This window comes from Carassius auratus, chromosome 6, assembly GCF_003368295.1.
Source record: "Carassius auratus strain Wakin chromosome 6, ASM336829v1, whole genome shotgun sequence".
NCBI classification, from domain to species: domain Eukaryota; kingdom Metazoa; phylum Chordata; class Actinopteri; order Cypriniformes; family Cyprinidae; genus Carassius; species Carassius auratus.
Genome location: NC_039248.1, coordinates 12,023,677 through 12,037,524, shown reverse-complemented (window position 1 = coordinate 12,037,524; position 13,848 = coordinate 12,023,677). Strand labels below are relative to the sequence as shown.

At 36.7% G+C, this 13,848-nt stretch overlaps 2 protein-coding genes across 4 annotated transcripts; one reads left to right on the top strand and one right to left on the bottom strand.

Annotated features, from left to right (window-relative positions):
• Nucleotides 1–1,751: 1,751 nt before the first annotated feature.
• Nucleotides 1,752–7,428, top strand: zbedx (zinc finger BED-type containing X). 3 transcript variants are annotated; one of them, XM_026262046.1, is made up of 3 exons: nt 1,752–2,200; nt 4,354–4,614; nt 5,208–7,428. In XM_026262046.1, the coding sequence occupies exons 1-3, from the start codon at nt 2,033–2,035 to the stop codon at nt 6,966–6,968; spliced, it is 2,190 nt and encodes a 729-aa protein (XP_026117831.1). In that variant the 5' UTR covers nt 1,752–2,032; the 3' UTR covers nt 6,969–7,428. The 3 variants fall into 3 exon arrangements, with proteins under 3 accessions (XP_026117831.1, XP_026117848.1, XP_026117841.1); XM_026262056.1 differs by lacking the exon at nt 1,752–2,200 and adding an exon at nt 2,277–2,623; XM_026262063.1 differs by lacking the exon at nt 4,354–4,614 and having other exon boundaries at nt 1,755–2,200.
• Nucleotides 7,429–9,017: 1,589 nt separating this feature from the next.
• On the bottom strand, nt 9,018–13,797 carry psmb3 (proteasome 20S subunit beta 3). The gene is made up of 6 exons (XM_026262073.1): nt 13,643–13,797; nt 12,690–12,874; nt 12,476–12,583; nt 9,537–9,714; nt 9,337–9,431; nt 9,018–9,187 (listed from the first exon to the last, which is right to left on the bottom strand). The coding sequence occupies exons 1-6, from the start codon at nt 13,643–13,645 to the stop codon at nt 9,139–9,141; spliced, it is 618 nt and encodes a 205-aa protein (XP_026117858.1). The 5' UTR covers nt 13,646–13,797; the 3' UTR covers nt 9,018–9,138.
• Nucleotides 13,798–13,848: the final 51 nt, after the last annotated feature.

Sequence of the window (13,848 nt, the reverse complement as noted above, 5' to 3'; positions counted from 1 at the left end):
GGGTGACCACACTCAATATTACCTCCATTACATGAAGTATAGATGTTTATTCTAACTTTACAGAAAATATTTTCTCCTATCTGCCAAAAGATATAATTATTATCAAATAATGGATGGATATTGGCTCTGTGAGAGTTGTTGAGTCATCGGATCGATGGAACATTCTGAAATTTCCACTCTATTACAGGGAGTATATAGTGAAAGACAAAATTTATTAGAGAAGTTGAGAAATAGTACCACAATCTGTTGCCACAGATCCTGGAATGTACATTGTTAACAGTGTGTGTGTGTGTGTGTGTGTGTGTGTGTGTTCGTCAATATTCTGAAAATATTTTCTTAAAACCAACAGGGCCAAAATTGCCTGTTGGAAGAAATACATGTAAGTGTAATGGGTGGGTGGGTGTTTAACAGAAGAAAGAAACTCACTGGAACAACTTCAGGGCAAAAAAATTGTGTATGAATTTAAATTTTTTGATTAAATATTTATTTAGGGCTTATATCAGAAAAGTTCTGATAGGGGTTCTGAATGATTGCTGGGATATTTTAAATGCAACAGGTAAAGGCTTTGCAAATTAAGTTGGTCTTTAGAGTCAATATAATTTTCCCTAATAGTGGTAGTATCCCCAATAATAGATTAACCAGAAGTAGACAGAAAATTACATAAGAACAGAAGGGAAAATAATGAAGCAGTTAGTTTAATTACATATGTATATGAGTATATATAAAATGCATACTACTAATTTCTTCAAATATATACAGACGGATCAAAGAGTACAGATACTGGGGCTGCATTCTATGTTCCAGATGATAGCTAATTGAATGGCACTAGAGTGGGTGCATGAAGTTAGACCTGATAAAGTAGCCTAATAATATGTTCTGATTCAATGGCAGTCCTTTTGAGTTTACAATCATTGGAAACAATTAATTTAAATCATAATTAGGTTATACAGTTTCCGACAGATGAGAATAATAATTCAATTTATGTGGTACTAGCACACGTGGGAATTCTAGGTAATGAGGAAGCAGACAAAATCGCCAAGGAATCAATTAAAAAGAAAAAAAAAAAAGAAAAAAAAAAAATATATATATATATATATATATATATATATAAACATTGCACGCAGTAGATCAGGAGGAAAACATTTTATTTTAGAAGCATGCAATAGGAAAGGGCAGACAGTTTGGGACTCATGTCATACAGGTCGACACTATTAAAAGGTTCAAAAAAACATAAATAGAAGCAAATAATTAACAACTAGAGTAGGAAAGAACAAGATATTTTCACACATTTACGAACAGGACGTTCAAATCTAAATCATACTTTACACATTATAGGGAAACATAACACAGCTCTACAGTATGTAATGTCTGTTTAATAGAGGAAGCTGAAGAGCATGATATGAAGATAATATGTAAGACATATGGAAAGGAGGATTCTTAAGGAAGAATTACAAGCAGGATGCCAGGAATTTACTATAACCAGCTTATTAAATGACTGTCCAAATTCAGGAAAACAAATGCATGTATGAGATTTATTAGGAATAGTGGGTTAAATAATATGATTTAGGAGGGTTTGTCCATTCTTTTCACACTCCGTCATAGTAGGTGGCGGTATGCAACTTTAAAGTTGGTTAGCAACGCGCCATTAAATCAAAAACAAGAAGAAGAAGAAGAAGAAGAAGAAGAAGAAGAAGAGGAAGAAGTGTGAGGGATCCTATGGAGGGATCCACACGAGTCTGCTAAACTGCAGTGTCTTTGCGCCATGCTAGCTGAAGGTGGCAGTAATGAGCTATTTTAGTTTGCCCCACGCCGGAAACAGCAAAAATTGTTCCAAAGGAAATGCGCCTCTGTTGTTTGATATTGTAACGGATACGTTATTTGGATTACGTAATTAGATTACAAAAATAAAGAGTCTGCAAATAGAATATTGTACGTTTAATTTTTTTTATTACACATGAATCAGCAAGTGTGATTTTACTGTTTTTATGCGAACGTTTTTTAAGAGCAGTCCACGCCGGAGCCTCGTGTGAAGATGGAGCGGTCGCGCATAGCCTTTGACCACTGGATTCACAAACACCACTTCACATTTAGGGACACAAGAGGGAGAAACCTTAATGTTCAGTGCAACCTCTGCCTCCCAAAAATCAACATCTTATCCACTGCAAGGGACTCGACTTCTAACCTAAAGAAGCATTTGGAGGTAAGTTGCATTTGCTCCGTTTAACACCCATCGATTGCTTTTTTTTATTGTGTATTTGAGTTGGGGGGGCAACTATGCAAAATTAAACTGTTCTTGGTAGTTTCCCGGTGGGGTAACGTCACAGATAAAAGCTTTTGTTTACACTCCTAAACGTTAATCCAGTACATTTATAAATGACCAGTCTTATAAACCCACGTAGGCATTGATTTTCACTTTTATCTGTTTGTCAGGCGAAGTTTTAAGCGAAACGTGGGAAGGACGAGCTACTAAGTGGGAGTGGTTTTGAGTTTATAGTAACGTTAAAAAAAAATTATGAACGGTAATAAGTTAGACGCTAGATTGTTAAATTCGGTTTAGTATTAACGTTTAATATAATATCCAATCACAGAAAGAAAAAGCTTCATCTGTAATCGATTGGTGTAGGTGAGCAGGGTTATTCCTATTGTTTTTTTTAATAACTCGTTCCGCTAAATCTTTAATTAAACTGTCGACATATTTTTTTAATAAAACAATGTTGTAACGTTACTGTATTAGGGGGAAAACGTTGTTATTAATGTAATACGTGGTCACTTGGGAATGATTGGTGATACCGCGTGCACGTTTGTTTATTGTGCTTTGCAGAAGGAAAAAAAATGGCGGTTATGTCAGTATTATACGTGATTCGGCAACGACATCTTACTGTATGTTTGTAAAATAAAGTCTAAAAGTGTCGAAACATGCATATCCTCTGTATGTTTACATTAAAAAGAAGCAAATGCTCGCAATGAGAAAATGGCGGACGGCGGCAGTTGTCATGGTGGATTGGTCCATTAGCCTACGTTAAGGCGGGCTTGGCGAAGTGTTTAACTTTGTTAAATGATGAATGCTGTCTTCGAAATCCCCCACATTCCCTATATAGTGTATGTCGTACAGTCTACTATACGAGAAAGGAGTGTATTGAAACTGCATTGCGAATTTAAATATCGTGCGCTGGAGAGGGCTCAAACATACTTGAGTGAAAGTATGGATACTAAGTGAAAATGTGACTAAAAAGTCAAACATGCTTTAGTGAAAGTAAAAAAGGAAGGGGAAAAAAACAACAACTTTATATTGGTATTAAGTATTTAAAAAAGAAATAAGCTAACACGCATTAAATCAAGAGAGCAGTTTCTTGTTTAAGATACTGAATTATTTTCTTGCTGCAAAGTTAAGTCATTTCATAAAATGTTCTGCCAGACAGACAACGTTTTTTTTTTATGTTCACAGAAAAAAAGTACAGTGGGACATAAACGCATTCTAAAACAGCGAGATGTGATGAGGCCCTAAATCTACCTCTGAAACACAGACAAACTAAATTGCAAAAAAAATCATTGCTATGAACTGTATGCTTATTAGAATTAAAACATACAATGTTGACTTTTAAAGCCAGTTCAGTGCTTCTGTCAGCAACAATAGTTATTTGGGATACTGTTTGTGTGTGTGTGTGTGTGTCTGAGAATACTGATGTGTAATTAGCTATATTAATCAGCATAAAATGCAATTAATTTGATAAATTACTTGAAAGCTATAATTGTATAAAAAAAATAATGAACTTGTGACTGTGCAGCTATATTCCCCTTTACAGTCTTTTAGCATGTCTACAAGGAGTGCATTTGCTTTAATGCTAGGATATAGTGGTGGGTGGTTTGACCAAAAATCTGTATCACACTTTTACATTTATTTATTTTTTAGGATTCTGTATGCTTCACTGTTTCACATTTGTCCCCTGATTGGGCCTTTATATGAATCGGAATGACAGTTGTTACAAATTATTTCATTTTTATAAATTGTGCTGGGTAATTTGCTTGGTTTATTAGAATTAGGTGTGTGTTATTAATAGTTCTAAAAGCTCTCTATATAAGGGAATGGGCCAATTACAACTTGGTTTAGGGCATGTTTGTTCATAATAGTATGACGAATTATTGTAATTCATCAAAGCACTTTATCTGTTCCAACTAGCAATGTAATGGTATGATGATTTTACGGTACACGGCTTTAAATGATAGCATAAGTTAGGATTTGTATTTTTAATAAAACCAAAGTAAAAACAAATATTTTTAAATTTAATCTACGTTTAATTAAAAGATAGTCATAAAAAAATGTCTAAATTGCGCCTTTCTCCTCTTTCATTTAAGTGTCACTCACCTTCCCTGATGCGCAAACGACAGAACACCGAAATGTCGGATCCCGAGCCTCTTTTTCTCCCACCAAAGCGGCTGAAATCCGCTGTATGGGAGTATTTTGGGTATTTAAAAGACTCAGGAGGCACCATCCTTGCTGATGGTTATCCAGTTTGTAGATTGTGTCGGAAAAAAGTGTCAGCTCGGACAGGCAACACTTCAAACATGGCGCACCATCTCCGAGACCACCACCCCAAGGAATTTGCAAAGATGGATGTAAGTGAAAATACTGTGAATTGCTAATAAATAAAAGGTAATAAACTATGGATTGCCTATCATATTTTTTTTTTTTTGTGCTTTCTAATGTTTACTGGCCGAATGTTTAATGCGGAAAAAACAACCCGAAAAAATTACTGTGAGAGAAATGGCAATAAATAAGCACCAAATGAAGATTATACCGTTTTTATTGTACCGTGATGATTTCATACCGTTACACTCCTAGTTGCCTCAAAGCCACTGTCCCACTGTATCTAACACATTAAAGGGATAGTTCACACGAAAATGAAAATTCTAATTTACAGTTAGTCAGGTTGTTCAGAACCTTTAAGTTGTTGTCTTTTGTGAAACAAAAAAAAGTTTTGACCATAGAATGAATCTCAATGGGATCCAAAACAACATTGGACCCCACTGACTTTAATTTGTTTGTATGAAAACAACTTTAAGAGTGAATAGTTTCATTTATAAGTCATTCATTCATTATTGATTTCAAACCTGGAAAATGTTCTTAATGAATGAATTTTTTTTTAGGACAACACATACTTATACAGAAAATAAATGTCTTGTTTTGACTCCTTTTCTTTGTCCTACAGAGAAAGCATTCTGTGGCGTGTAGGAGAAGAATAAGGGATGAACCAAGTGTTGAAGCACCAAGCAGTGATGGACCAAGCAGTTACGAACCAAGCGTCCTGGAAAATCAAATGGCAGAATCATCATCTGAAGCGAAAGAAGCTAAGATTGAAAGAAGCACAATTGATCCCACCACCATTTATCATCAGACATCACAATCATGGCTAAATAGCCTGGTTTTTAATTTTATTGTGGAGGATGTGCAACCCATTTCAATTCTAGAGCAACCTGGCTTCAGGAAGATGATTGAAGCTTTAAGCAGGGGCAATAAAGTCATGTGTCGAAATGCTTTTATTACCAGGCTTGAAGTAGCATCCAATAAAATGAAAGGGGAGCTAAAAGATAAACTTGACAAAGTGCAGACATTGTGTACAACTGCTGATGTATGGTCAGTGCAGGACAGGAGTTATTTTGGAATGACTTGTCACTGGCTTGAGGACAATCTCGAAAGGAAGTCTGCTGCTCTTGCCTGCACGAGAATCCCCATCAGCTACACTTGTGAAACCATCATCGCTAAAATTCAAGAAATTCATTCTTCCTACAACATCGAGAGCAAAGTTCAGGCCACAGTCACTGATAATGGTAACAATTTTGTGAAAGCCTTCAAAGAATTCTGTCCCGAGGATGACCAAGAAGTGGAGCAAAGTCGTTTCGAGGATTTGGGCAGTATTCTTTGTGATGGCGAAATGGGTGGAGACTTCTTTCTGAGTTACTTCTTACCACCCCACCAACGGTGTGCTTCTCAGACACTGAACTTGATTGCCTCGAAGGATCTAGCGGAGGCCGTCTTAAAGGGACAGGCAGGTAAACTGCACAGCAGTGCAACTGAAAAATGTGCAGCAATATGGCACAAAGCCCAATCATCCACTGAAGCTGCTGATGCAATTGAATCTATTGCAAAAATTAATTTCACAGATCCTTGTTCCAATCAGTGGAGCTCCGAATACTACGCCATTAACAAGCTGATGTCACTTACTGATTCACAACTCAATGAACTGTTCGAAGCCTTGGGTGTTCCACATTTTACACCTGATGAAACTGCATATCTCACAGAATATACTGACGTCTTCAAACCAGTGGCTTTTGCACTTGACCTTCTGCACGGAGAAGAAAAGTGCTTCCTTGGCATTGTGATACCAACCTTGTTGACCCTTAAAAGGAAGCTCGAGGAGAAGGCAGCAAACACCCGCCTTTTCTCCAAGGTCATCGACAGCACTGTTAAGGCTATTGACTCTCGCTTCAAGCAGGTGTTTGAAAGTTCTGATGCCAGATTGGCCACAGCCACCATGCCACAGTTTAGACTTTGGTGGTTACCAGAAGATGAGAGGGAGAGTCTTCGAGCACAGTTGATCACTGAAGTTTTACAGGTCGACCAAGGGACTGAAGAAACAGAGACCAATGGAGGCTCTGTTCATGAGGATGAATTCTTTTCATATGGCCCTGGAAGTTCTGGCAACAAAAGTGGAAAGAGGGAAGCAGCCGAACAGGTGTGGCTGTATCTCCAGGGTACAAACAAAGATCTGAAATGTCTAAATGAATTTCCAGGAGTGAAAAAAGTGTTCATCAAGTTCAATACAACTCTACCCTCAAGTGCCCCAGTGCAAGAACTCTTCAGCAATGGGAGCAATATTGTGACCCCAAAAGGACATCACCTCTCAGATGAACATTTTGAGCGTGTACTCCTTTTACGTTACAACAGCAAAATCACCACTGCTTTGGAATAATTCATGGGGTACCACTGCTGATGTTTATTGTAAATAGATTCTCTTTTTATTTTATTAGTTTATAGGATGTATGTTCTTTCCCTTTTTTAATTTTTTCCCTCCAAAAATATTATGAAGTTATTCCATACTTTTGCATGTGCAACCAAAAAGTTTGGTAAACATGTATTTCTTAGTAAACATGCAAACAAAAATACATTTTGTTACTTTTTAGAATAGTGTTTCTAGAAATGTTCATACAACATGTTAATCATGGATACATCTAAATAGACAAAAGGTTAGTTCTTACTCTAAACTATGATTTGATGTTAAGAGCTGTTGTTCAGTGCTTAAAATGCATAACTGTAAACGCATGTTAAAGCACCAGGTTGCTTAATTAGCAACCGTAAACAAAATATATAACTTGGTGAAGCTATTGTCCATTCTGATTATTGTTACTAATAAATGTATACTTTGAACATTCGGTCTCTTACTTTATGGTTTCTGCAATATTTTAAGACCAAGACAGTTACACTCTTTGACACACAAGTAATTTTGCCATAAACACATAATTAAGGCAGCTAACTTTTGTATGTAGTTTTAGTAAAATCCCACTAATGAACAGTCTTGTAGTATTATAGATAAATTATAAATACAATTTTTGAACTTTTAAATTATGGGAGGCACTTCTGCTTTGGTAACTTCCAATCAAAAAGACAGCAACAAATCATTTCAGACTGCGCTACAAATAATCCCTGTCGTCATTTTGACTGAATGGGCTGTACACTTACAATTTTCGGGAGAATAACGTTAGGTGATTAAACAATATCTATAGAATAGCTCTTTTCAGTCTGCTGCATTATTTTCCTCCTGCTTATTTTCATGTTTCCTTTGTATATGTTGTTTTGTAAAGCAAACAACATATACTGTGCATTTGTGGTCTGCTCTCCCCATTTAATTTTAATATTAACCATTAAAGTGAAAATATTTTAGTATTTTAATGTTATAAGTTTTTTGTTTCAATTCTGATGGTTACTACTTACAGCTTAAATCAGTATCTCAGAAAAGTAGAATATTCCATTTTGAGATTGATTACTTAGTTTAGAACATGCAACCACAATTATGGGAAAGACTACTGACTTGACAGTTGACAGTTTTTTTAAGTGAAAATTCAAATATTCTAGATTCATTAAATGTAAAACATTTTAATTAATTTGGACGATTGGAGCTTAGAGCTCATAAAAGTGAAAAATCCAGTATCTCAAATTATTAGCATATTTACATTCGAGTTTCATTAAAAAAACCCTGTCCCTACAGTATACATTCCTGGTATCTCTTGTTCTTTGAAACCACAAAAATGGGATAGACTGCTGACTTGGCAATGGTTCAGAAGACAATCACTGTAACCTTTCAAAAAGAGGGCAAGTCACAGAAGGTCATTACTGAAAAGCGGTGGCTGTTCACAGAGTGCTGTATCAAAGGATATTAAATGCAAAGTTGACTGGAAGAAATTCGGTGAGACAAAGTGCACAAGCAAAAGGGATGACTGCAAGCTTGAGAATACGGTCAAGCAAAGCTGATTCAAACACTTGAGAGAGCTTCACAAAGAACTGTAGCTGGTGTCAGTGCAAAAGTAAAATTAAAAGTAAAATTGCATTTCATTTGGAAATCAAGGTCTGGAGTCACAGGCTGATCGCTTCCATAACTCACCTCACTGAAGCTGTCATTTGTGCTAAAGAAGCCCCGACCAAGTATTAAGTGCATAATATGAACATACTTTAAAGTTAAACTTTTCTGCTTAGCAAATTTTTTTTTTTTTTCTGATACTGGATTTTTTGGACTTTCATGAGCTGTAAGTTCTAATCACCAAAATTGAAACAAATAGACATTTGAAATGTTTTATTAAAAATGACTAGAATTTCTGAAAGTTTGACTTTCTGAAATACGTTTTTCACGACATTCTAATTTTTGGAGATGCACCTGCAGAATATAGATTTGTTTCATGCTGACTTCAAAATGTCAAGAAATATCACAAAAAGTATCTTTTAAAAATATCTCTGACCACATAAGCAATTGAGTAAATATTAGAAATGTTTATTAAACAATTCAATTTTGATGATGACAAATGGAGCAAGGCAAATTCTATTACAAAACAATGGGGTTGTAGGAGAGGAAAGAACAGTAGTATATTTCTCTAGTCCATCCTGGCCTTCAGGGTACGTGTGGTTATCTTATCCTTCTCACTAAAAAAAAAAATATTATTATATTCTTAATGTATTCTTTTTAATTATTCTTAAAGTCTTAATGTTTTGTGCAGATTGAAATCAGTTACTTAAAAGTTAATGACTATCATACTATCACTAAGGTTGATGACATTTGATGATATACTTACATGACATGAACAACAACTCCCATTCCAGACACTGCATCTCTGTCAACAGCGTTCAGCATGGCCTGTGAGATTGTCTCAAATAAATCCTCTGGTTTCTAGAGAACACAGTCAACAGCAAAAGTCTATGAGATTACATGACTAGATCAGAAATCAGCCTTCATACCCAATACAGTTACGCCGTCTTGTTTCCCTCCACCTACCATGTCAGGTTCCCACAGGGACTCGCACATGCCGTACATCTGCTCGGAGCAAGTTCCACTCACAACAAAGTCTTCTGTCACCATTGGGCATCCGATAAGGTCAAGGGAACAGATGAAGGGCTCAAAGGTCTTTGGGTCCAGACCAGCAATCACAGGCTCGATGTAGTATGGCCCAAACCTGAGACAGGGACATGCAAGATATCTCTATATATATATCTATATATCTATAGAATATTCCCGGCATTTGCCAACTGAAGCCTGAACAAGAAGAGTGTTTGTTTCACATTTTGAATGGAGGTGATGTTGTGTCCCTACTCCCAAGTCACGACATGCTTTGGGAAAAGTTTAATTTATCAATGGTTACCGATCGTCAACGAGTAACAGGGGAGGCAAAAGTCTGGCAAGGCGATAATTATGATTGTTGCTCTCATGCAGGATCAGGTTAAAGAGGCAGCAAAACTTGCTCGATGGTTTTAGTTTCGCAACATACCGTGTTTACAGCGGAAGTTTGAGGCGGCTGAGCCAGCGCATAACACGTCATAACCAAACGTTACGTGATTGGCTTATGGGTAACCAATGCTTTTAAACTTTTAAACTTCAGGCAAGCATCCCTCAATGAGAAAGTAAATGCTTGTCAATTATGCCCTTCCAGACTCTGTCTACGAAGCAAAGCGAAGTAAACTGTTTTTTATTTCTCCATTGGTTTTTATTTGATTGTGTAGTTTGGCATTCTTCATGGGATTGTAGATTCTCTTTATTGATTTCATTAAGCACAGTACCTTTGTCTGATTTACAAATACTTTGTTGTTTCAAAACAAAGTTTGTTGTTATTGACCCTATAGCTGGCTGGTTTGGTTTTAAGGCTTACAGCTCTTAAGGTGGTCACACACCGGACGAGAAGCGCAGCGCCACTTCTAGGACATCTCGAGGTATCGCATACCGGCCGCGCAAATTCTATATGCGCAAACTCAATTTCAAGCTTATTTAATATAAAACTATGCAGATGACACTCCGTGTTGAGGCAAGAATTTGAAAAGCGTCCCGAGTTGTAGCTGGGCGCCACGGACAGACGCCAAATGGTGCCACTAGTGTGCATACATTCATTGAAAACAATGTGTTCGAATTTTAAATAAAATGTTCATAGTATTGCAAAAACAGTATGCTAAATGTACCCCAAGTAAGATGACCTATTACTTCGGTCTACTTCTATCCCATTGTAGTGAAGTGACACAACTGACACTGGTAGGTCACTTGACAATAACATCATGCCAAATTTCATTCATACTATACAGAACATAATTTTTTTAATAACTCTAAAATCCCTATGGGGAAAATACTTTCATTTCAAGTGAGTGGGCACTGTAGCATTATTACAGTTAAAGGGTTAGTTCACCCAGATAGCAAATTTATGTAATAATTAAATTACCCCCATGTTGTTTCAAACCCGTAAGACCTCCGTTTATCTTTGGAACTCAGTTTAAGATATTTTAGATTTAGTCCGAGAGCTCTCAGTCCCTCCATTGAAGCTGTGTGTACGGTATACTGTCCATGTACAGAAAGGTAAGAAAAACATCAAAGTAGTCCATGTGACATCAAAAATAGCAAAAGCGACGACTTTATTCATCATTGTCTTCTCTTCAGTGTCTGTTGTAAGAGAGAGTTCAAAACAAAGCAGTCTGGATATCCAGTTCGCGAACGAATCATTCGGTTCACCAAATCGAACTGAATCGTTTTAAACGGTTCGCATCTCTAATACGCATTAAGCTGTTAACTTTTTTAATGTGGCTGACACTCCCTCTGAGTTCAAACAAACCAATATCACGGAGTAATGCATGCACTCAAACAGTACACTGACTGAACTGCTGTGAAGAGAGAACTAAAGTTATAGAACAGTAGTTATTTTGGACAGTTCGATTCAATAAACTGGTTGAAGAAAACGGTTCACAGGTTCTTTTGCGCTCGACATAATGGTGTCATTTGCGATGATTGCCCTTGATTCAAGCCTTCGGTTTACCGACGCTCATAACACTAGCACAGAATCAGTTTAGAATCAATCACCAAAAGAATCAGTTCAGTTCAGACGCCCTGTGTGTCAGTCTGCTTCACACTGAATCACACATGCACAGTATCATCAGCTCCTCGGTTCTCGAATCGGACGCGTCTGACAGAAACGGTTCTTGACTCGTGAAAGAGTCAATGTTTTGTTCGTTATCTGGCTTGGCTCGGTGTTCATCTTCAGTTCTCTCTTCACAGCAGTTCAGTCAGTGTACTGTTTGAGTACATGAATTACTCCAGGATATTGGTATGTTTGAACTCAGAGGGAGTGTCAGCCACATTAAAAAAAGTTAACAGCTTAAGTCATTTGTGGATTAATGCGTATTAGAGATGCGAACCGTTTAAAAGGATTCAGTTCGATTTGGTGAACTGAATGATTCGTTCGCGAACCGGATATCCAGACTGCTTTGATTTGAACTCTCTCACAACAGACACGGAAGAGAAGACAATGCTGAATAAAATCGTTGTTTTTGCTATTTTTGGACCAAAATGTATTTTCGATGCTTCAAATAATTCTAACTGACCCTCTGATGTCACATGGACTACTTTGATGATGTTTTTCTTACCTTTCTAGACATGGACAGTATACCGTACACACAGCTTCAATGGAGGGACTGAGAGCTCTCGGACTAAATCTAAAATATCTTAAACTGTGTTCCAAAGATAAAGGGAGGTCTTGCTGGTTTGAAACAACATGAGGGTAAGTTATTGATTACATAAATTTGCTATCTGGGTGAACTAACCCTTTAAGGTCAACAACAACAAAAACTATTTACCACTGATTGAATGCACTTGTTGTTCTACTAATTCCCTTCCATTTTCAGCAATTGGTTTTCTCTTGGCAAATTAACAGTAACTAGCAGGTACAGACGTGCAGTTTTTACCTCCTCTCATAAAGAAGGTTGGACACCATGCTCATGAAGGTCTTCGGCTTGATCTGGCGACCTTCCTTCAGCTCATACAAGTTCAAGCGGAACTTCAGCCTTTGAGATCTAAAACGAGAGAGAAAGGAAAAAACCACAAGGTATTCAAAAAGAGAAATGGCAAGTGTTATGTTTAATATCAAATATTCTAATGCTTCTGGCACACTATTCTTACACTGTCTGTACATCTGTGGCAAGGCCAGCCAGTCCGATAAAGAGTCTGTCTCCCATAGGGAAGATTTTCTGGAAGTCAGTGGTCACCATCTGTGCCTGGATGCCAAACCTCCGGTCTGATGCTATTGCCACACATTCCTTACCACGCATCGCCATGACGGCACCTCCATTATATGACATAATAGACTAAGGGAAGATGACAATAAAACAACAAAACTTATAAGATTAAACAACTGCACCTTTCTATACAGTGTGACTAGATATTATACACATTTGAAACTGTTAGGGTTAGGCTTAAAAATAACTATAGGCTTAAAAAACGAAAGAAAAAACTAAAACTAAACTAAAAAACTAAAGCGCTTATCATTGTATTCCATATACATATCACAAAGATCACTTACAGAACAGGATAAGAAATATGGGATAGAGCAAAACAATAAAATACATTTCCAAACAAGATACAATGAGCAGAGATAGTTTAATAAAAATGTATTTTGTGTGACTAAGCACTTTGCAAATGTTATTCAACTCCACATCTGAAATGCGTATAAAAGCTGACACATTTGATCAAGAAGAGTTCGTATTGAATTCATCCTTTAATACTACTGCAATTATGAAAATCATGACATAAAATACGTCTACACTTGACTGAACACATCAGTATTATTTAGCCCAGGCATCCAAATGCAACACTGTTAGTTTCGTTTTAAATATGATCGATTCAAATAATCCAGCTCAATAGTAAACACTCCATATAACTAAAGCTTATCATTTATGTGGAATTAATTTAATTAATTCAATTTAAACAAGCAAACTAAAATGCAGTTTAGGATAAGTAACTTTATAAATACATTCGCCTGGAAAGATGAGACTGCAAATTAGCTAACGTTACAATGCTAATATAAACGATTACATTCAACAAACACACTAAATTCTTCAAACGAGTTCACTTACCATGATGGCAAATATAAAATGCAGGCACAAATATCAGAACTATTTATAAGATGTGGTTATTTTATGCTGAAAATAAAGTTGTAGACCGGGTTACACACGGTGACTACACACTTTCTTTCAAGCCCTGCTACTTGTTCCTGCTGTGCACGTCATTTCCGACAGCCGCGGTCCCTACAGCGCCACCGTTGGACAAAATCCTCGACTAA